The sequence below is a fragment of the Acomys russatus genome, chromosome 18 (assembly GCF_903995435.1).
Source record: "Acomys russatus chromosome 18, mAcoRus1.1, whole genome shotgun sequence".
In the NCBI taxonomy this organism is placed as follows: Eukaryota; Metazoa; Chordata; class Mammalia; order Rodentia; family Muridae; genus Acomys; species Acomys russatus.
In genome coordinates, this window is record NC_067154.1 from 6112615 (window position 1) to 6136371 (window position 23757).

Consider the following 23757-nt stretch of genomic DNA (forward strand, 5'->3'; position numbering starts at 1 on the left):
TATTGTCCTTGGCTGGTGCCATAGTTTGCACAGGACCCCTGGCGATAGCAGGCTACCTAGAAGAGACGTGATACCCTATGAACATATACAGGGGGAGGAGGTCCCCCTCAGTCACAGTCTTAGGGGAGGGGAGTAGGGGGAAATGGGAAGAAGGGAGGAGTGGGAGGATACAAGAGATGAAATAACAATTGAGATGTAATATGAATAAATTAATAAAAAATGTTAAAAAGTTACTAGCATAAATGATACACAAGTTTTATTATGTATGAACTTTTCATATATATATATATATATAATGTATTTTTATTATATTCCCCTTTAATCCATGTAACTTTCACTCTTGTCAGTCCTTACTCTTTTAACTAGTCCCATTTCTACTTACACATTTCTTATGGGGCAGAGATTTTATTATTGGTACGACCACTAGTAAGTTGCCCATGCTTCTGTTAGTATTGCTTATTAACCCTATTGATTGATCAAGGAGAAAAAAACGACAACGAGGAGGAAGATCAAGAAGAGTGAGTGGGAGGGGGACAAGAGAGAACAGTAGGGGGTGAATATGATCAAAATACATTATCTCCATGTATAAAAATATAATGAAAGCCATAATTATATGTGTGAATGTTAAAACATTCTAAAGTATTAGAGACCGGGGCATGATAGGGATTGTATATAAATGAGGTTATGAAGGCAGGTCTTAAGATAATTCCAAAGGTATTGGTGTCCTGACTGCAAGAAAAAAAAAATCAGAACCCTCCAATACACACACACGCAGGCACACACGCACACACTCACGCACGCACACACGCACTCACGCACGCACGCACGCACGCACGCAGGCACACAGTATTCTAGAAGGTGCCATCTGTATTCCAGGAAGGGGACCCTCATCAGATAACTGAAGCTGCCTTGATCCTAGGCTTCCATCTTGCAGATTTGTGGGAAGTGAAAGACTGCCCAATCACTCATGCTTCGATTTTTTTTTTTAATTTTTCATTCAAAATATCAGTTTTCTAGAAACAGCTAGGACGTCAGTTAGACTTGGCCCCATACTTCACCCAAGAAGAGCCCATGGTAGCATTTAGGAACTTACCTGCCTCAGGGCGGCCTCATAGGCACCCAGGTCCAGCAGCAGCCAGAGGGCTTGATTCCCTGGGTGTGGTGGGGCCACCCCCACAGCCTGTCATCTTACTGTGGCACTCACCCAGTGCCACATGCTGAGTCCCCTGTTGCTAATGACAAGTCCGGCAGAGAGTTCTCACCGATTAGCAGGTGGATGATCTCAAAGGCATGCTAGATGATGCACGCAGTCATCAACTCACCATTGTTGGGATGTACCACCATGAAGTTAGTGAGATGCTCCACACGTGACGTGAGCTTTGGAGATGCACTGGGTAACACTACACCAGGCATAGCACCCTGCACCAGCACCCGTCGTTATTTACCTGCACATCATCAGTGCTCCAAGTCCCCAAAAGCTTGATGTGAGACATCTCTGTTGCCACCCTTGTGACCATCTCCCACTCACCCTGGGGTACATCGAGGGCATCTACAGCACAGATGGGGAGAGCTTTCGGTTTTTTGGTTTTTGTTTGGTGTTTGCTATGGCAGATTAAAGTATGACAGTGGCTTTAAACCTTGTTTACTGTTTGTTTTCCCTTTGAGGCAGTGTTTACATTGGCCTGAAACACTGGATCCTACTGCCTCAGTCTCCTGAGTAGCTGGGACTACAGGCATGTGCCACCACATCCAGTTTAACTGTGTAGTCTTAAATTCCATAACCTCTCCAGACCTCAGTTTACTCACATATAAGTAAGGACAGTAAAAATAAGTTCCCTGCATTGAGAGCTTAACTCCCCGCCCCCCACTTTTTTTTTTTTTTGGTTTTCCAAGACAGGGTTTCTCTGTGTAGCCTTGGCTATCCTGGGCTCACTTTGTAGAAGCAGGCTGGCCTTGAGCTCACAGTGATCCTCTTGCCTCTGCCTCCCAAGTGCTGGGATTAAAGGCGTGCACCACTGCATCCTACTGAGGGCTTACCCTTTTTAAAAGAACTGAATTTCAGAGAGGAAAGTAAGGGAACATCAGCCACTGTTTTCAATGTCTCTCAAAAATCACACTATCGGGGTTGGGGATTTAGCTCAGTGGTAGAGTGCTTGCCTAGCAAGTGCAAGGCCCTGAGTTCGGTCCTCAGCGCTGGGGGTGGGGGGAAACAAAATAATTAAAAAAACACACCATCTGCCAAAGGAGGGCAACAGAAGCCAAGGTCCATCTTGGTCTCCAGGGCAGAAGGACAGTTTCTATTTCCCTCCTACCCTGCTCCTGTTCCTGAGGGGATTCATCGGGCCAACCCTGCAAGGCCACCTTCACCAAGGGTGAGGGCTGGACATAGCTCAGTGGCACAGCCCTTGCTTAGCACAAGTAAAGCCCTGGGTTTCATCCCAGCACCATAAAACAGCAAAAAAATCCATTTCTGCCCAATGAAGACAACAGAAAGTATCACACTGCTTTATTTTCAATTGCTACCCCAGTTCCATAAAGTTGTTGTAACAACTTGACAGGTTGTCTCTCTACGACCCTGGACACATGGATTGTTTAAACATCAATAGTCAACAAACGCCTAACTTAAGGGATAAACCACCAGCTTTTCTCACAGTCCCTGAGAACGCCCTCCCTACACCCCGGTCCACCCTGGAGTTTTCAGCCAGTGGGAAGGCAGCAGGCAGGCTGACCAGCAGTGCCTTTCTGCGGCTTTGCCCCCATCCCTGACCGCTCCATGGGAAAGAAGAAAGAAAACGGAGAGACTCAAAAATCAGCCAGTTGCCAAAACACAACACAGAACACCGTTAGCAAAGTGGCCTGGGAGTACAGTATACTCCAGCTGTTCCCCCCAGCTGTCCCATCCAGCTGTTCCCTACCCTCAAGCTGCCCTCGCATGCCCCGCCCCCTCGCTCTTTTTTTCTGATGCACTGCTTGCTGCTCCAGGCAGTTTTCCTTAGACCACTGTCAGGATTTTGACAGCATGATGGGATTACACAGAATTAACTACACAAGGAAAACATCTATCGCTATGAAAACTGTAACTCAGGCACAAATGAAGATGAATGTCACCAATACAGACCCTTCCGACCCTATCTTTGATCTGTAATAGAGTCCCTGCCTACACCCATCTCTCAGGACACAACGGTATCTGTGTCTCTAAAGTTCCAAGTTCCAAGGGAAAGTCCAAGTGTTTTAGGAGGACAGCAGATTCTGTGGCTCCTCAGACGACAGATGGGGCTGGCACTGAGGGCACCACCAGGTGAGCCTCTGAAGCCCACCCGGGGGCCCAAACATCTCTTTCCTGACCTGGTGACCAGAAGGACACTGTTCCCTCTGGTAGATCTGTGTGTGCTGTTTCTTGCCTTGGAATTTGTCCTGAAGCCAACGTGTGCTGAACTCCACCACGTGATCCACGAGGGCGCCCAGGGAGGAAGGAGTCAGGAGTGAACCAAGGGAGAGGGGATGGATCCCTGCTCTGTACAAGGCTTCGTTCTTTATAATGTTGCCTGAAAACAAAGACAGACATGAGGGCAGGCAACACTGTCTCCACAGCCTCAAACTCGCTCTGTAGCCTAGCCTACATTCCTGATTCCCCTGCCTGCGTCTTCCAAGGGTTGTTAGATGTATGTGTCACCACACCAGCTCACAACCTGTCTTAAGTTATGATGAGTGGAGTCCAGCTTGCTGGGTCATGGAGCAATGACCTCGATACGGAGAGGACACAGTAAGCGAGAAGACACAGTTGACTTTTCCCCCGGAGTTTCATAATCACAGAATTACAGGTTCCCAGCAAACCTGAGTGGCAGCCTACCTGGAGGGCTCACCTCAGCTGCACCACTTACCAGCAAGGTGCCCTTTGCTTTAGTTTCCTCATCTGAAGAAAGGGGAAAGCTAACACGTGATGATCTCATGGGGACAGCAGTGAGGACAGCTCTGTGTGCCTGAGTCCTTCGAGTCACGTGTGTCACGCTGGCTGTCACCAGTGTCATCGTGCAGTCAGCTTTCTGTACACATCCAAACGCCACTTCTGGAAGCCTTGTTGCTCCTCTGGCATAGAGACAGACTCCACAAGTTCTCCCATGAAAACACAAGGCTTTCCCACCTTCCTACAGTGACTACACCCATGGCAGGCAAAGTCACATGATGTATAAGGGTGCAGCTTTGCTAACACCAAGTGCTTTAACATGCAGCTGTGGTGGCACTTACTGCTCTACCTGTGGGTAATAGCTGTCCTCCTGGTACTAAGAACTACATACTTCTGGTCTCAACTGGAAATGATCAGTTTCACTACTCAGATCTCCAGAGCAGAGACTGACCTACTTCTTCTTTCTTGTAGAGGAATTTTAATCCTGCAGCCATGGCTGCTCTGGCAAAGGATCACATCCAAAGACCTAGGTCTGTGTGATCCGCTGGAACGCAGAAACCTCTTAATATACACCTTTAACCCCTTTGGCTGAAATACACACCTTTAATCCCAAACAATGATGTCTAATTGAGGGACAAAGTGACGATCAGAAGAAGATTTGACAGAATCAGTCAGAGATGGGATACACCCAACTCTCATGAGAACAGACAGGAAAGAGAAGACACTGAAGAGCAGTACAAGAAGAGGAGGGGGGAAAGAGTACAGTAGAGGAATACAGTAGAGCTCATGCAGCCAGTGCAGCACGGTTGAGTGCAGTTGGTTGAGTACGGGACAGGCAGTTCGGTGCAGTTCAGTACATGGAGTTAAGAGGCAGTTTTTCCAAGCAGAATAATTCAGAGAGAAGCGGAGAGAAGCCAATTTGAATCAGTCAGCTTGGAGAGGAGTTTAAGCCAGAACAGCTGAGTTGAACCAGCCAGCCAGAGTTCAGAAAGAACCAGAAAGGGTGAGCTTATTCAGCAGTAAGTCTGAGAGGCTGAAAAAAAATTCTAGGCCTCGGTTAGCAGACAGAGGCTGGAAGCTGAAGCCTTCACAGTCCAGGCCTGCAGAAGATTAGATTGTACAGAGGCTAGAAACTTCCATGCCTAGGCCTAGGGATAGTTAGATAGTAGATGGAAATGCTCTGGGCTCAGCCCAAGCCATGTATTAGTAAAGCTTGTGTACTTTACAGCTCTTACCTTATCCTATCATCTGAGGAAATAAAAACATTTCCATTTCTCTTGCCTTCTAAGAGCCTGGAGCTGTCTTGATGCCTGCCTCTGCTTTGGTGGCAGGAAGTTCCATTGCCCAAGAGCAGTCTAGACTTTAGAGGATGCCAGGTGCACAACATGACCCCTCTGCTAAGAGGTCACACCAATATGCCAACAGGAGGTTCATAACTGACAGTCCCGTTATGTCAGAACATGGTCCAAAAAGGGAATCATGCGAGGAGAGTTCTGAGTGCTTATGAGAAAACAAGGCAAGAGTCTTGTGACCTCAGCTTCCTTAAATCACGGAATTGTTCCTGAAATGTGTTTTCGTGCTCCTTCCAGGTGCAGCAGATACAAGTGAGTTTATTGCATGTTTCATTAGAACTCACTAATTGTTATTTGTTTATATGTCTCTAAGGGAAAATGTGTTTTTGCCATGTGTGGCTTGTCCTTGTGAGATTGAACTCACGAGAACTTTAACTCAGGTGACCTTCCTCTTAACCCTCAGAGTATGAGTTGTTGGATGCTTTGAATAAAGTTGGCTATTGCATGAGACTTTAGTCCATCTTATTTATTGGCTCCATTTTCCCAGGTCCCGCTGCCTCTAGAGGAGTAAACAGTATCATGCATGATGTGAGTGCTCTGCCAGGGAAGGGAGGACCTGCCTAATGTAACCTCTGAGTCTAAAATCGAGAGATGATAAACCAACTTCAAAACCAAGAGTGTTGGCACAACTGGGATAGGAGTCCTGAGCATCTTTTTCCATTAATCAACTCAGTGGGGCTCCTCCCCACCGCACAGGTCATACCTAATCCTGAGAAGTATCTCTGGTCCAATAGAGTGTAGCACACAGGCTGAGCCTGGCTTAGAGCTTCCAAGGCTTGTCCTCGATGGAATTTTTCGGACAAGATGTCGCAGGTGGGCTCAAGCACTGGGGGAGGGCTCCATGACATCTGGCAATTATAAAATGCCAGGAAGCCACCCCCACCAAAATGGAGTACCAGTCTGAAAAGACATAAGAGATCATACGTACAGTATTCTCACATATAATGAGATCATACATTACAACAACCACTGTGCTGATAGCAGACCCCTGTCCGGTCAGTTCACATGTATATATAATTAGCTCATACATGCAACTACCAATGTATGTCACCATACAGTTACCGCTGTATAATCGTGTCACATGTGCATACAATGACCACGATATAGGTCACATTTACACACAGATACCATTAGATAGATCACACATACACACAATTTATACTCTACAGTCAGTTTTATCTGCACATTAAGTTTCTATAGTAGTCTGGATCAAACTGGAAAGTTAAGGTCTCATGGTCTGAATCATAAACATCTCAGGGCCAGAAGGCATGAAGCCAAACATGCCCATACATTGTTTTCTAATTACATTATAACAACACATATGGACAGAAAGAAAGCTGCCAGTCTGAGACCAGGAGGCTAGTGGTAACCTCAACAGAGTGGGTGGGACAGGCTCATTAGGGAAAAGATGAAGAAATGGTGAAAAAGAGAAAAGACGTCTCACACACTCTGGTAAGGAAATGGTGGGATGCTTTGTAGGGATAGCTAATCCAACAAGAGCTGCCTCCACACCACAAGCAGGGGAGCCTGAGTCCATATCTGACCTAGTCCGTGTACTTGGGAAGGGCAGAGGCAACTTCCGGAAGCTAGGATCTGGGTACTGTGCTACATGCCTGTAATCTCAGAGGTCAGAGTGTCTGAGACAGGAGGATTATGAATTTGAGACTAGCCTAGGCTATACGGGAAAACTCTTTTCATACATTGAATAGCCCAGCAAATATTTCTTGTTTTCTTTGCTTTTTGTTTTTAGTCATCAGAGTTGGTAAGACGGATCGGAGGGTAAAGGTGCTTGCCATCCACCGTGATGGTTTGAGTTTGATCTCCAGGACCCACAGAAGTAACTGCTTCAAGTTGTCCTCCGATCTCAGCACATGTGCCATGGCATGTGTGTGCGCGCACACACACACACACACACACACACACACACACACACACACACGGGATGGATGGATGGATGGGTGGGTGGATGGATGGATGTAATAAAAATCACTCTGACAAGGCTTGGAGGTGAGGCTCCAAGGCATTGCTTAGCAACAAGGCACAGTACCACCAAACCACCCACCAAACTTACGAAATAGAACACGCTGTGACTCAGTAAAAGAGAAATCCTCTGCTAAAATGAAAGTCAGAAGTGACCATTGACTACATAAAACTTAAAAACTCCCAAGTGCCAAAATGCTTTATAAACACAATCAAAGATGTACACTGTCTAGAAACAATCCTGATTAACACAGGCTACCAAACTTACTATCCCAAAGCTTAAAAAAATTGCAGCATGAGGCTGTTGAGACATGCTGGCAGGCTTGCCATGAAACCTTAACCTGGGTTTGATGGGCACAACTCACAGTAAAAGAGAGTCAACTCCCAGAGGTTGTCCTCTGACCTCCACTTGCATGCTGCATTGCACATGTTCATGAAACAATAATGAAACAGATCATCTTTATTGCTAACGTGTATACAAATAGCCCGATGCCAGTAAGAACCAGGCAAAGTCAGCCATAGGAATGTTCACTCCTGGTGACTTCCTGGAATTCCAAGGTGGACCCTGACCAGAGTCCATCCTCGTTAGTATTTATTTAAAGCTTGAAGGAGAAAAAAAAAAAGAGTGTTGAATGTTCATTCTGTTCCAGCAACTGCGAGTTGCCTCTAAGGAAATAACCCTACACATATGTACAACCCTGTTCTCAATGTTCACAAATTACTAGGAACTATATAACTGGGAAATAAATACCCATATCCCTACATTCTGAGCACAAGAGTCTAGATATACGCTTTTCTTCTGAGACGGTTCACCCTCAAGTGCCATGTAGATTGGAAACCCCACGCTGTTCTCTCAGAGACTCAAGTGGCTACAACCATGTGGTGTGTAGACTACAGTCTGGTTCTTATGGATAAGCAGGCTCCTTTTCTGTCTCCTGGATAGCAAAGCCTAAACATGCCCAAGCGTGACCCGTCTCAGTCAATGCCATGCTTTGTCATAGAGGGAAACCACATGGACACTGATGACCCTACTACGATCCCCGCACATGTCACTCCATTACCTGGGCACTGGGTCTCTCCAGTCGCCTCTTTTGTTAGCGTTCTTTGCTCTGGAGAATTCATTCACCCGGATACTGCCAAACAAGCCAAACCTCATCTCCAGCCACCTCTGGACATCTGCTAAAGGGTTCTGTCCCCCAAGACCAAAGGGGCCATCAGACCCACTGGGAACAGGATCCCCAGATCCAGAGGGGCCTGGTGAGGTTTCCTGAGCACTGGGCCCCAAAGCCAGCTCTGGGCCCATGGCCTCCTCTTTCCATACCCCTCGTACAGACTGTGGGTTGCTGCTGTGTGGCTCCGACTCCTCATCTGGATCAAACCGAAGGAATAATTTTTTTCCATGCACCTAGCAAAACAAAACAAACAAAACCAAGTATATATCAGAGTCTGAGAGACCTTCCCAAGGGTTGAAGCGTCACAAACAGCTAGCTGCCAACAGTCTGGCTCCCTCCCCTGCTCCCTCAGAGCTTCCCCAGCACAGAGGATTTCTCTGGCCTTTGCCCTTTTGCCCCAGAGGTGAGAGCAACAGGTGCATGGCTTTACAAATGCCTGGAAGCACCTGGAGGAGCTGGATTAGTGATGGGACAGGTCTATGCCAGACAGCAAAGCCACCTATAACAACCAAGGAGGCATGCTCCCAAAGATTTCAGGAAGTCATCAAAAGAGTCTACAAATGGTCATCCTCTAGTCATGTCATGACTCATCCTTCTAGGCTGGGGCAAAGCAGCGTGCGCACACCAAGTCTGATCCCAGTTAAAGAGAGAACACCATGAACTCCAGAAGCATCCCGTACCCAGCAGATGGGACCCGGAAAAACTTAGCAACCACAAGAGAACTCACAAACAAAACAAAACAAAACAAAACAAAAGATTGCAATCTGGTGAGCACGGCAGCTCACAACTGGAGCCTCAACACTAAGGAGGCTGAGACAGGAGGATTGAGAGCTCAAGGTCTGGGCCACAGAGATGGCTCACTGGGTAAGCTCAAACTCCCTACTTTCAGCAGAGGTGACAGGGCATTCATCTGTGAAATGGGAAGAAGGCACAGGACGGTGACACACTCGGTACAGCCCGGCCATCCCATGCACTTTGACCCTAGATAAGTCTGAGGGTGAGGCCTCAGGAACTGGGGAGAGGGCATGCGGCTGCTGCCTGGGTATGGCAGTTTGAGCCTGTAATCCCAGCACTGGGAGGTGAAGCCCCGAGAATCCCTGGAGCTCTCTCTTCAGCTAGTTTAGCCAAGTGGTAAGCTTTACACTCAGTGAGACATGCTGTTTAAGAAGATAAAGTAAGGGCTGGAGAGATCGCTCAGTGATTAAGAGTACTGGCTGCTCTTCCAGAGGTCTTGAGTTCAATTCATGGTGGCTCAAACCCATCTGATGCTCCCTTCTGTCATGCAGGCAGACATGCAAAGATGCCTAAATATTTATATGCGCAAATAAATAAATCATTAAAAAAGAAGGAGGAGGAGGAGAAAGAGGAAGAGAGGAAAAGGTGAAGCCCGGCACTGGTGCACATCTGTAATCCCAGCACTCGGGAGGCAGAGGCAGGCAGATCTCTGTGAGTTCAAGGCCCAGCCTGGTCTACAAAGTGAGTCCAGGACAGTCAAGGCTTCACAGAAAGACCCTGTCTTGAAAAAAGAAGAAAGAAAGAAAGAAAGAAAGAAAGAAAGAAAGAAAGAAAGAAAGAAAGAAAAAAGAAACAGAAGAAGAAGAAGAAGAAAAGAAAGAGGAGAGAACCCTTGAGGAAACCAGCCAGCATCGACTGACAGCCTCCATGTACACAGGCATAATCATGCAAACACCCTTGCACACTTCTGTCCCCTGCCACACACAAACTATCTTCTCCCCAAGCCCCACCCCCTCTGGGCCAGAAGGACCCCTTCTCATCAAGGCCATTACTGGGCCTTAATTACATCTATGAGTCTCACCATTAGCCTTGCTGGGCAATTTCCTCATGAAAATATGGATCCTTCCTCCTCGTGCAAATCTATATTCCTCAGGTGAAAAGACCCCTGAAAGCACTATCAGGCAGCGCTAGGCTTAGGCCTCTCAGGGTTCCCACAGCATGGATGTCTCCTCTGCTTCCTGGGAAACAGGATCCACTGCCCTTCCAGCTCTGTTGCCACACACCTGTTCCCAAATCTATTCGGTGATATGTAAGTGCCAGCTCTGTGCCAGCTCCCAAAGTAAGTGCTGGGACAACAAAGCCATGGGACTCACACCATGCAGGACAGCCTCTACAAAGAGGCCAGCAGCCTAAAGTTTGGAAGACCTGGACTCCTGAACTGAGATGATTTGGAGCCTAAGTGTCCAAAGATGAGCTACAGACAAAGGGTTACGAGACATCTTCCACTCAAAGACCGTTTCCGTAGCCCATGAGGAGCATGTGTGTGCACACACGCACGTGTGCAGCGGAAGAAGAGAACTAGCAATTTATCTGCTATATAACATGCCTTGTGTGGGGTGTAAGTCTACTCCTACAAGAGTTTTAACAGATAAGTGTGTCTTGGTCCGTGTTCTATTGCTGTGAAGAGACACTGTGACCAAGGCGACTCTTAAAAAAGAAAGCATTGAGCGGGGGCTAGCTAACAGTTTCATCACGGCAGGAAGCAGACAGGCATGGTGCCAGAGCAGTAGGGGACAACTCTATGTTCAAATATATGAGCCTTTGGGAATCAATCTCACTCAAGCCACCACAAAGTGTCACACACACCCCTACACAGACACACACACACACACACACACACACACACTTCATCTACAGTTGAAGACATCAGAGCTAAGAAATTGAGAACTTGCTGTAGCTGGGTCTTTGCCATTTTGTGAGTTCTTCTTTTTCCCACCCTTTTTCTCCCTGGTTTCACTCCCTATCACTAGAGAGGAGAGAAAGGATAGAGAGGACAGAGAGAGAGAGATCGTTGAATCTATTTTCTTTCTTCTTTGAGCACAACTGCTAACAAATCACAACCAACCGTCCCTAAATGACCAACAATCACTGACACTGCCTCTCGGGTCTCGGGGCCCTAACACTTACATATCCTCAGAAAAGTTTTCAGAATTCCAAATGTCACACAATCGCAGAAACTACCTGCAGCTGGCGAAACCACACCTCTGCTAGAGCACGAGGCAAATCATAATCAGCTCCTGCGGACAGTCGAAAGCAGCCCCATATCCCCACACCTGGGATTAAGACAAAAACATATTCTTATAATATTTCTGTGGGGTTTTTTTTTGTTGTTGTTGTTAAAGAAACCAAAATTCCAGACTGGACACTACAACCTGCCTCAGATCACCCAGCTAACAGCAGCAGGCTCTAAGCATAGCGTTATTGGATAAAATTCACCCCACACCTCCTGCATGCAGATACTCATAGCTAAGCAAGAAGAAGACAGATTGACCAGGATACAGCCTCGCCCCGTTTCTGCCTCCACACTCAACATGATGCACTGACTCTGGCAATAAGGAAGCAACAGGAGGAAGTAGAAGATATCCCCGAAGCATGGAGGACTCATCTCTCAGCCAGCGTAAAACAGGCAGGCCTGCACGACCAAGTAGAATCTGAAGAGAGATTAAAATTACCATAGTAGACTGAAGAGGTGAGAATGGAAACAGCTAAAGAAAAAAAAAAAAAAAAAAAAAAAAAGAAAGAAAGGATGTGCCTAAGCAGAGGAAACGTCCATATTAAGGGTAGGAACTAACTGGGCTGCAGGTAGCTAGTACAGGCAAAGATGGACTTGGGGCTGGGTGCAAAGGCCAGAGAGACAGACAGCATACCTACCATCCACAGGGAGTCCCTGAGTGCCCTGAAGGAATTCCTACTTCCACTGAGGACATTTTCTGAGTCCTGATCTTTGACAGAACTCATTCCTTCCTTTACAGCTGGTCTAAGGGGCCTGGTGGCACCACAGCAAAGATGATATTAAGATGATGAGAGAACTCCAGATTATGCATAGGGTCTTCACAGCCCCCAGTCCACTGTGACAGGAAACCGCATACTGAGAGTAGAGCCATATGCAGTCCTAGCATGGCTGGCCAGTGATTAAAGAAAGGCTATCTATCGTAAGACATCTTGGCTGGATGTCTCCAGGGGATGTAGCCAGCACATCCAATTGAGACCCGGGGAAGCAAAACTCACCTGGGCATCCTGGAGCCACAGAGACTGAAAAGTGGCAGGGAGTAGCTTCTTACTGCTGCCCCCTGTCTGGACCACCTTCTGGCCCACAAAAGGGGTGACAAGGTGGTGGAACTTCCTCACAGATGGCCCTTCTGGCATCTCTGCAGACAGAAAGAGGCAAAGGAGACCACTGACTTAGCCTGATCCTCTCCAGCATGTCTGACCAGGTGGCACCCCAAGGAGACAGTATGGGTCACCCACTTTAAGAGTATAGATGCTGGGCTGGAGAGATGGCTCAGCGGTTAAGAGCACTGGCTGCTCTTCCAGAGGTCCTGAGTTCAATTTCCAGCAACCACATGGTGGCTCACGACCATCTATGATGTGATCTGATGCCCTCTCTGTCAAACATGCAAATAGAACACTCATAAATAAAAAATAATAAATAAATATTTTTCTTAAAAAAGAGTCTAGATGCTAAAAGTGGAGCCTGACTTGTGGTAAGGGATCAGATCTCAGGGAAGACTGAGCTGGGCATGGTGAGAGCCAGCTTCCCTTCGATGGTTTCTCTTTCTGGCCCCTTATCCACACAGCAAACAGTAATCACCACAGTGTGCTAGCTGTCACGTAGCGGGCACTGTCTACTTCAGCGGCACTGCCACCTCAGTGGTCAGCCACTCCTTATTTGTTTGGTTTCTTGAGACAGAGTCTTGCTCTGTAGCCATGGGTGAGCTGGTCCTATGTAGTAGTCCTATCTGTCCTTCAATTTCCATTCCAACCCCATGTTGACTTATCCATACTTGGCTTGAACTCTCCCAGAACCACCTCAGGTAAAGGAGATAAACACCCAGTTATTAGATCTCTAAAAATGGTACTCTGGGGGCTGGAGAGATGGCTCAGTGGTTAAGAGCGCCACCTGCTCTTCCAAAGGTCCAGAGTTCAATTCCCAGCAAGCACATGGTGGTTCACTGCCATCTGTAATGTGATGTGATTCCCTCTTCTGGCCTGTGGGTGTGCATGCAGGCAGAATACTGTATACCTAATAATAAATAAATCTTTTAAAAAAATGGCTCTCTGTCTGTGACCACAGTGGGGGCAGAGCTCAGAACTGTGACAAGCAGATACCAGGCAGGGAGGGCAGCTGCCAAACTGCGTTAACTCCCCATACTATGCCTGCCGGCTGAAATGCCACAGTGAAGACAAGGCAGGGACTGCCTGTCACCCCTTCCCTTCCTGTCCTCAACCATCCAAAGTCACTGAAAGCCACCAGAACGAGATAGCCTGAGTGGCCTGCCTCCTGACGTCACTAAGCAAACTCTACCCAACCTTACGCGCCACTCACACGCACCAGCTTCATAAGTTATGGTGAAGGTAAACAGAGGCACACAGCTGGTGTCCCTAAAAGCCAGGGTGGTGGCTGTTGTTTTTTGGTGTTGGTGTTTAAGTTTTACTCTGTAGCCCAGGCTGGTCTTGGAAGCCTTTGAACAACCCCCCTGGCCAAGTCTCCCAAGTGTGAGCCGCAGACAACTCCCTCCCTACTAAGACACTTAATATTTATATTTAAATCGAAGAATCGGGTTGCCTTAGACATCCCATAAATCGTCATAGCTTCATAAGCAACACATTCAATAGTGCTATTTTCTTTTCTGTCTTGAGACAGGTTTGCCTATACTCCAGATGCCTAACTGGCCTGCAGCCTGCTGTGTATGCTCCGCCTCCACCTCCAGAGCACTGTCTTTATAGGACTGCATTCCCACCCCTATGCTAAAACCCAGCTAAGGCCTCAGTAACGCTGAAACTAAATTCATCACATTTGAAGTCCCACTCACACCCTTGGAAATGTGGTAACAGTTCAACTACTCAGACCTTCAGGGCTAACTGCTGGGCCAGAAGGTGGCTTGCCAGGCACTGACTTCTAAAGCCAGAGTCCTTGCCTCCATCAAAGAAAGTTCTGGAAAAGACCACCAATGTAGTACACTGTAACCTTACATCTCTCCAGATGGGCATGGTGATGTAAACCTTTAATGCCGGCGGATCTGGGTCCAGGGGTTCTGCTCAAACTATGGCACCAGCCAAGGTCAGATCCAGCCAATGGTCAGGACATTCTCCACAGTTGAGCGGAGAGTGAGTACTGACTTTCACACGGAACTCTGGTGCCCCATATTTGACCACGTCCCCTGGATGGGGAGGCCTGGTGGCACTCAGAGGAAGGATAGCAGGCTACCAAGAAGAGACTTGATACCCTATGAGCATATACAGGAGGAGGAGGTCCCCTTCAGTCACAGTCACAGGGGAGGGGAGTAGGGGGAAAGTGGGAGGGAGAGAGGGAGGAATGGGAGGAGACAAGGGATGGGATAACTATTGAGATGTAAAATGAATGAATTAATAAAAAATAAAATAAAATAAAATACCGGCAGAGGCAAGAGGCAGGGGGCAGGGGGCAGGGGGCAGGAGGCAGGAGGCAGGGGGCAGGAGGCTTTCCGCGAGTTTGAGGCCAGCCTAGTCTATCGCAAGGCCTGACTGTACGGACTTAGACCCTGTCTCAAAACCACAAAACAACAACCCTCCCTCGGGCATGCTTTGATGGACAGGAAAGGGAGAAGATGAGAAGATGAGAACCTTCGGCTTGTCCGCTAGGGCGAGGTGGCAGGCGGGGGAAGTGGTCCCTGTTCTTCCAGAGCCAGGGAGAGTCTTAGGCAACTGCGTTTCCCAACTCCTCGGTGTGATTGAAAGGGGGCGAAGGCGTGTGAGCGTTACTAGGGCCCGGATGGGCGGAAGGCAACGTGATCAACAAAAACAAACATAGGACCAGGCTGCGCGTGTACGGAAGGGATGCTGCTTAATTTTTCTGTAACTGACTTTTCATCAAAGATTAAAAGGGGAAAAAAAGTGTTGACAACGTGCACCTGTGTGGTCCCCCGGAGACCGAAGAGGTCAGGGAGGTATAGTACGGGTACCTAGGCGGGTCCCGCGGAGTTTACTCTCTGGGAGCCGGTCTCAGCGGCCGCAGCAATCAGCTTGTGAGTTCCAGAACTGGGCGGGAAGACAAGTTCACCTCGCTTGAGAGCTGGAGGCCGGGTGGACCGAAACCGATGAGCTCCTCCTCCTCCCCCAAGATGGGCACGAAGCTACTTCCGGGACTTACGGGCTCCTCCCCGGACCAAGCTCGTCCAAGGAGGTGGGTTGGGAGCCACGGGCTTCTCTCCTGGGAGCTCTGGAGGTGGGGAGCCTCTGCCAAGGAGGAGCTGCAAGCTTTTCTCTGTGGGTGCTGGGGGTGGGGTTCACTCCGAGATGGGGAGTTGCAGCTTCTCTCCTGGAGGCGCTGGTGGTGGGGATAGAGGCTGTGGGCTCCTATTGGGCTCCCACAGTAGGTGGGAGGGGTGCTGTGGTCTACTCCCTGCAGTGACCACTGGGGGCGCAGCTCTGAGCGGAGGTGCAAACTCTACCTCTTGCTTGAGGTGCTCTTGGAGGGGTCTTCGGCCCCCGACCCCCACCCCGAGCCCTCCACAACTCTCAGACTTCTAGGCCCACCGTTACAGCTTTCAGGCTTGCCAGTAAGGGTCTGGGAAAGAGAGGATTGGTACCAAGAAAAGGCAAGCACTCAGATTGCAATGGTCTTGGCGTGGTTCAGGCCAAGACATTTTAGTCCCTCCACACTCTTCGTGAAGGCTTGTTGTTGTTGTTTTGGTGTGTGTGTGTGTGTGTGTGTGTGTGTGTGTGTGTGTGTGTGTGTGTGTGTGAGAGAGAGAGAAAGTCTCGCCGTATAATGCAGGCTGGCTTGGAGCTTACTATAACCCTGGCTAGACTAGAACTCCTTGGTGATCCTCTGTCTCTCAAGTACTGGGATTTTAAACACACCTCGCACTGTAATGCTTTTAAAGAATGAGACTTACTTTTACTTCATATTATTTTAATAATATTTGAATTTTTACTACACAGTTTTACTTTATTAATTTTTTTTATCATGTATCGAAGTTTTTACTTGGAAGATTAAAGGGAGTGGCAAGATATTCAAAGATAGGATTCCAAATAGGGTTGGAGCCAGCACTTTCCGGGAAGTTAAGGGAACTTTGTCGAACTCTGAGCAGGCCTTCAAGAAGTGACTAGGGTGTCAGTCCCTGCACCTGGTACCTGAGGGCCAGAGGAGGACGTGGCCAGCACAGGGAGACAGCCCTGCCTCAGGGAGCAGTTCGGTTAGCTGTCCACCATATTGCCTGCTGCCCGGCTAGAGCAAGAAGCAGAGAAAGGAGGTATCTGAGGTGCGAAGCTCCCCTGGAGGCTGAGGGTGAGCTTGAGGGCACAGCATTTGCAGAGGCGGGGTCCCTGCTTCGTGTGGAAGCACTGAGGTGTGCGGTCCTGCTTTCTGCAGTTGACATATTCAGAGAATCACATCTTGTACAGGATACAGTGCTTTCCGCTGGCAGCTTCCAGAGAAACACACACACACACACACACACACACACACACACACCTCTATTGTAGACTAGCTGTGCTGGCCAGAAACCATAGCCCAAATCCTTGCCTTATCTGGTGGAATAAGAGCTGTGCACCTAAGAGATCTCTTCTGAGACCAAGGCACTCTACAGCTGAGAAAAGGAATGGTTTATAGTTTGCTGCTGTCATGTATAACCACAATTATAGTTTACTGAGCACATACCAAGCATTAGATACCCTGGAAAGTCCCCACATGGACTGCCTCCTTGTTAACGGTGGGAAAACAAGCCAGTCAGAATACCCAAATCTAGTCTTTAAGTGGGACATCTGTGTCATGGTATTAGAGATATAAAGCCACTCACTGAAACTCTAAGATATGTATGAATCACTCAGAAATGCTGAAGTGTGGATTAGGGGAAATCTGTCTCAGGGCCAGAAACGTGCCCTTCAGACATGCCTCCAGTGGCACTGATGCTGCTTGTTCAGGGACCACACTCCTGGTACAGGAGGTTGGAGGGTGGTGCTGGGAGATCACGTTAATTGAAGGCATGCTTGCTCATAAGCTAAAGGTTGTTCAGCTCAGGATGTACAGGGGCTTCCCAGTTAGCAAAGTTCTATAGAAATGGAATTCTGAGGTCCACTGGACAGGTTTTTACATCTTGGTTCTATCGAAGGTTCTGTGAGCCTCAACAGGTGACCTTTGTGTGCAAAACGTATCTGCAAAGATGTCCAAATGTTCTCCCTGAGGCAGGCTAAAGCTGTCAGCGCCTGGCGGGCAGTAGGGCTCAATAAACAGCAATGCTTTTGAGTAGCAGAATTTGGTTGGGGCGGATCTCAGATAAAGGGTTTGAAAAACCCGCCTATAATGGAGGTGGAAAGGGAGACGAGAATGACTGCGCCCCCGTGTGGTGAATACCTGAACTGCAAGTGCAGTGCTTCATGGAGGGAGAAAGGGAAGTGAGTAAATGTAATCTTCTTCTTCCCACCAGCTCTGCGGCCTTAAGGAAGTTCTCTCGATGGCAGCACTAGAGGATCTGGACCTTCAGATGATCTCTGATGTCACCATGATCTGGGATTCTTTTTTTTATAGCTAGGTTGTCTTTGTCCACCTCTCCCAGGCCGGCTGTTGGAGACCTTTGAGGCAGTTTCCACTGAGCTCCTGTAACCCCATTAATTTCTAGGATTGTCTAGACTTGTACCTCCAGGAAAGGATGGAGAGATTACTAGAAATTATCCAACCCTCATTCAGCTAAATAAGGCTTTCTTCAGGCCCCATTTGTCCCACCAAGAGCTGGGGCATCTTAAGGCCGACTTCAATATGTTAATCTGATAGCTTTCCAAGCCTAAACTATACCAGACACTCAGAACAGGGCTTCTTCTTATTTTGTTTGAGGCAGGATCTCATGTAGCCCAGGCTGGCCTTGAACACGTGATCCTCCTGCCTCCACCTTGTGAGTGCTGGGGTAACAAGGCATATACCACCACATCTGGCTTATACCATGCTGAGGATCCAACCCAGGGTTTCATGCACAGGCAAGCGCTTTACCAATTGAGGAACATTCCCAGCCTAAAACTCTCTTTTAAGTTAATTGTCTCGGTGTTTTGTTATGGCAAGGGAGAGCTGACAATTAGAGTCAGCATGTCAACTTTCGAGGTCAGGGCTTCCTCCTAGTCATCCTCCGACTCCATTTAATGAATATTCGATGAGAAACTATCTGTCCAACTGGAAGCAATCACAGCTAAGCTGCCTCCTCCTCAGAAGCCATGGCCAGCGCATATCTGACTATATAACCACGTAGCCTGGGCTCCAGAAGGTTTGGTCAGAAGGTAATGTGACCACAAAACAATATGATTTAAAAAACAATTTTTTTTTATGTGCACTGGGTGCTTTGCCTTCAATGTATGTCAGATCTTGGTGTTACTGACAGTCATGAGCTGCCATATAGGTGCTGGGAATTGAACCCAGGTCCTCTGGAAGAATAGTCAGTACTCTTAACCGCTAATCTCTCCAGCCCCACAATGTGATTTCTTATGTAGACTTTGCCCCTTGAGAGAGTGATTTAGTCTAATGACATCATTTCGCACCGCCCATCAGTTTCTGCCTAATCCCAACCATGTCCCAACAATTTAGAAATGCATCTTTGTTGTTGCTGATGATGACGGAGACCGTGTTCGCCCTCCGGCCTATCTGCATCTTTTATAGTCTCTTGTATACAGCAACTCAGGTCCCTTAAGGATTGGTTGGTTGGGGAAAGCAAAGGAGAGAGTTGCCAGTTACGATTGTAATCAGGAAGAGGCATCTACGGAGACTGTGTAGAATTTCCCGAAATCCATTTCTAAAGAGAAGTGATAGAAATGTTTTAAGCTAAACATTAAGCTGACCCCAAATCATGAACTTCCTCTGGCCAACAGTTTGGAATCCGTCTTCTTACTAGGCCTTGTCTTACCTGATTGACAGTAGCTCTCAGTTTAATGGGATGGGCTGTTATTCTTTTAAGAGTTGAATGCTTTCCTTGGGCCAGTAAGATGGGTCATCTGAGCTCGCCACACGAGCCGGAAGATGCTGGCCTTGATCGCCTGGAACGTATGTAAAGGTGCAAAAGAGAGAACAGACTCCCAGGAGTTGTTCTCTGACCTCGCTGGTGTGCTGTGGCATTTGTGCCACTTCTCACACAGTTAACTAAATAATTTTGAAAAACGTTTAAAAAGATTTTCTGGTCCTACACACAATGGTGTCTCTGCGTGTGCTATTAACTACCAGAAAATAGTCAGGGTGCCATGAGATCTGGGGTCCTGGATGCCTGGTAGATTTGGCATAAACCAAGTGAAAGGTAGGGTAGCCCTGAAGATGAGCGATATGCAAGCCCAGCCAACGCGACAGGGACCAAATGAGACCAATGCTGCCTCCATGTTCCTCATACTTCTGAGGTGAAGCAAATAGGAAGTCCTGTTGCCTGAGAAGGTGAGGCCAAAACAGATAAAGGAGACAGAGTTTTGTCATTGTCTCAGTGAGGATAAGTATTTGTCCCGTGGGGGCTATCCTTTAGGATGTGTCCTAAACCCAGAGGCGGAGGGATAGAGGGCTATCTAGTTGCTCTAGAGATGACATCTATGTGAGAAGGTGGGGGACAGAAGAGCTCCAGCTAAGGGTGCCCCCCTCACTCCAGCAAGCTGACCCCTGTCCTGAGATATTCCACTGCCATTCTCCCACCAGCCTCCACCACCAATTCCAAAGGGCCAACTGCCCAAACCTTGGAGGGGAAACTGGGTAGAGGCGGCCTGTGCCATTCGGTCCACTAAAAAGGACAAGAGCATCAGGCCTCCTAGAAAAGACATCTGAGGGAAAGAGGAGTATGGATAAATTTATTAGTTAAATACTGATTTTACAGCCATTTCACCTTAAGACAATGTTAACGGGTCGTGGAGGAGGGGATCATGGGAAGGCGGCCTTGAGGGAGGACACAGTGTAAATGATGGCCGTGACTTAGACTCTTAGTTCAAAGCTATTCTCTGCTACGGCCAGTAAGGTTTAGGGGTTGGGGCTGGGAGCTTGGGGTACAATAAGGGAATGCCACAGTTGGCTACAGCTCTGTGGGTGATGAGGACAAGGAAGAATCTTTGGGGGGGGGGCCTAGTAATGGTGGGGGCAAGGGGTGAAGGCCAATTCTAGGACAGCTACAAGCAACGGCGATCTCGTCGGGCTCGGAGACATCCTCTTCCATCTGTCACCTTAGCCTTTTCCCCAAGTTTCCTTTTGCTGTATCTGCTTTGAACTTATCTTGCAGAGACTCTGTACTTCCTAGAGAAAGGATCCGTGCTGGGGAAAGGCCCGGATCCAGGTAACTGCCTGACTGGAGAGGTCATGGCTTGGCCGCCTCAGAGCAAGCAAGCTGGAGTCCTGGAGCGGGAAGGTGCTGTAGGAACAACCTCCAGAGGGACCCACGGTGCCGAGGGGGAGGGGCTCAGTCCCCAAAGCTGCTTCTGTAGGTAGCATGTTTTGTTCCGCCTTGGAACCCCTGTGTGTGAAGGGGTTAAAAGGGATAATGCTAGGAGTAGCATCAAGTGGTATCCGCCTACTACACACCCGAGCTCTAGCTCTGCGGAGGGTGGGAGATGTTCAGGCTGGAGAGGAAAGGGGTTTGATGTCCCTGGGAGAGGAAGGAGAGGCCACCACTGCCGGGCTGTGGTTTGATGAAGCTCTCCTGTGTGATGGGTGATGTGCCTTCCTTCCCCCCTCCCTCTTTCCCCCCCCCCCCCCCCCGTACCTCCCCAGGAAGCACTCAGTAACATCTGATTGCACCCAGCACTTTTGGAGTCAGACCTGGCGTGTGGGGCCATGCAAGGGATGTGTCATGCCTCAAGGGGAGTGTTGGACAAGGGCAAAGGCTGCCACATCCCGTCCACAGCAAGTGGACATCCTGCTCGGGCTACAGATGATGTCTTCAAGCCTGAGCCCCTACAGCCACCCTAGGAGCACAAAGGAAAAACTCCGCCCCCTAGAGACCCGGGTAGGGATCTGGGGGGGGGGGTGGTGAAGGAGACTGTGTGTTTATCCTGAGTGGGCAGGCAGAGAAGGAGAAAGAAGAGCTGTGCTTGCAGCAAAGTAGAGGGGGGTGGGAGGGGCGCTTGTCTGTAGGAATATGCAGGTTCTTTCCAGTGGTCCACCTGGGAAAGGCAGTTGTAGAAAGCCAGTACCCACATCCCTAAGCGACTGTCAACAACTTCAAGTTCTACCCAGGTGTTCTTCGGGAGTTGTTCCCAGACAAAGGGGCCGGCCAGGGTACCCCAGCCTCAGACTTTGCTGGCCCCCTCCCCAGGTCCCAAGTCCGAGCAGGAATTTGAAGAGGGAGAGGGGAGGCTGATTATGCGGTGATTATGTCCCCGTGGCTGTCAGCCAGGACCAGGCTGTTCCAAGAGTCCTGCTTGGAGCTGGCCTGCGATGTCTGAGTGACAGGAGATGCATAGCCTTGTGGGGAGAGCTTCAGAGCCGACAGCGCTGGATGGATGGAGGGCCCATGGCTGGACACAGTACTGACAGAGAATGTCTGGAAGGCAGAGAGCATAGTGAGCCAGTAGGATGCTCCCAGGGCCCCAGGGATCAGGGCTGGGGGAGGGGACATGAGAGTAAGACTATAGCTGCTCCCCTAGGGCCCCCCCTCCGGTCCAGCTGCAGGGGCTCCGTGTGCTTCCCCAGTGGCTTCTAAGCCACACCCAGGAGTTTCGTGCTGCTGTGCTTTCACGGAAGGTTCTGACAGCAGCAAGAGACACCCTCATCACCACTTCCGGGTCAGAGAGAGGTCTTCCGGGTCAGACTGAGGTCACTCCCTTCATCCTGAAAGGGTCCTAACACTCTTGCTTCTGCGGAACCAAGGTCTCTCTCGATCATTCTATACTGATGGTAGAATGCTCAGACAGCCTTTCACAATTAGGGATAATGGGGGATGTGAGTTCCTCATCCCCAAAGAGGCAGAGGAACAGGGCTGCCACCATACCTTCAGGAGGCCATGGTCCCCTGTTGGACCATCCTGAGGCTCTCAGGAAGCTGGAACTCATGAAAACAGCTTCCTGCCCATGTCTCACCCACCCTGTCTGCTGTGGTTCCTATGTTTCTCTGTGTGCCATGCTAACAGGGTCCTCTGGCCTCCTCTGACATGCTTTCAAGGCCAAGGTCAAAGCTTCTCAAGCTCTCGAATTGAAGTCTGCTTCCAATCCCAAACACTCAAGACTGACTCAAGGAGTAGTTGTGCTATCTGCCATGTGCACCCTGGGTGCGGTCCCTCTTCTTGTCCCCAAAGGCCCCAGCACAGCACAGGGAAGATGCTAAGATGAGTGGCATTATTTGTGTCCAGACTGCAGCAACTGGTGGGGCAAGGGCTCAGAGGCCAGGCTGTGCCTAGCCCAGCAGCTCAGGGCCAGGCTGCAGCTCACCTCCCAAGGCTGGTCTGGCCGCTAGGGGATGGAGAATCTACCTCCTTATCAGCCCTGCCACCCTACCCACCTGGGACATGGAACTGCTGTGCCCATAGTGAGATGACAGCCCAGGCTCTGTCTTGATGGGGCGCATCTCTTCGCTGCTGCTGTTGCTGCTGCTGGTGGCATTGCTGGAGTTGCTGGAGGCACTGCTAGTAGGAGGGACGCTCTCTCCGGTAGGACCTGTGAGGAGGCAGAGGCAGGGAACCCAGTTCAGCTGCAGGGACAGCAGAAGCCTTACTGACATCTGCTGGAGGGTGGGGAAGGAGAACAGCGGTTCTCAAAGTCGGAAGGAAGGACCAGAATTCCAAGGAGATTCTTCTACCGTCTTAAAACAGTGTCTGCGGGAGCCCAGGGTAGTTGCAGACTCACTGTGTGGTTAAGGGTGCCACTGAACTTCTGATATTGCTGCCTCCACCTCCCGAGTGCTGGGATTACTGATCTATGGTGCCACGCCTAGTTTATGGAGAACTGCGGATTGAAGCCAGAGCTTCCTGTGTGCTGAGTTAGCACTCTACCCACCCAACTACACCACCAGCCCCCAAGGGAACTTTTTCAAACGACTCGGTGATTCCATTATGACCCTAGATCCATTAGACACCCTCCCGGCGACTGCATCAGTCTGGGATTGCACACTCTTAGGTGTAACTTTTAAATGCAAATACTATAGATTTCAGGATCCTGCCAGAGGGTTCTGGGACAACTTACAATTAATTCTATTAGTTTCTCTGTGACCAAGTGTGGACAGCTGCACTGCTTGGGGTAAATGGAGATAACAAATGGCCTGTCCTGCCCTTGTCTGCCACATGGGAGGAAGGAGGCTACCCAGGGGGGGCACTGCTACAGTGACAGCCTGGGAGGCAGAAAATAGGCAGGACCCCTGGGGAGTGGCAGAAGGTTCTTCTTCCAGAAGTCCCCGTTGAATTTAGGAAACTAGAATGCTTTC

General features: G+C 49.0%; 2 protein-coding genes across 3 annotated transcripts in view; both read right to left on the minus strand.

Moving 5' to 3' along the window:
- Positions 1-2973: 2973 nt before the first annotated feature.
- On the minus strand, positions 2974-15514 carry Neil2 (nei like DNA glycosylase 2). Its single transcript, XM_051160692.1, has 5 exons — positions 15365-15514; positions 12432-12571; positions 8298-8641; positions 5960-6156; positions 2974-3545 (listed from the first exon to the last, which is right to left on the minus strand). Exons 2-5 carry the CDS (start codon positions 12567-12569, stop codon positions 3232-3234), a joined length of 993 nt encoding a protein of 330 aa, XP_051016649.1. The 5' UTR covers positions 12570-12571; positions 15365-15514; the 3' UTR covers positions 2974-3231.
- A 5955-nt stretch (positions 15515-21469) lies between these two features.
- The window catches only part of Gata4 (GATA binding protein 4), a 34301-nt gene continuing 32013 nt past the window's right edge, over positions 21470-23757 (minus strand). For both annotated transcript variants that reach the window (XM_051160677.1, XM_051160676.1), the window contains exons 5-6: positions 22840-22994; positions 21470-21886 (exon numbers count right to left, since the gene is read on the minus strand). In XM_051160677.1, coding sequence (XP_051016634.1) covers positions 21704-21886; positions 22840-22994 — 338 coding nt within the window. In that variant the 3' untranslated portion in view covers positions 21470-21703. The remainder of the gene's footprint in view (positions 21887-22839; positions 22995-23757) is intronic.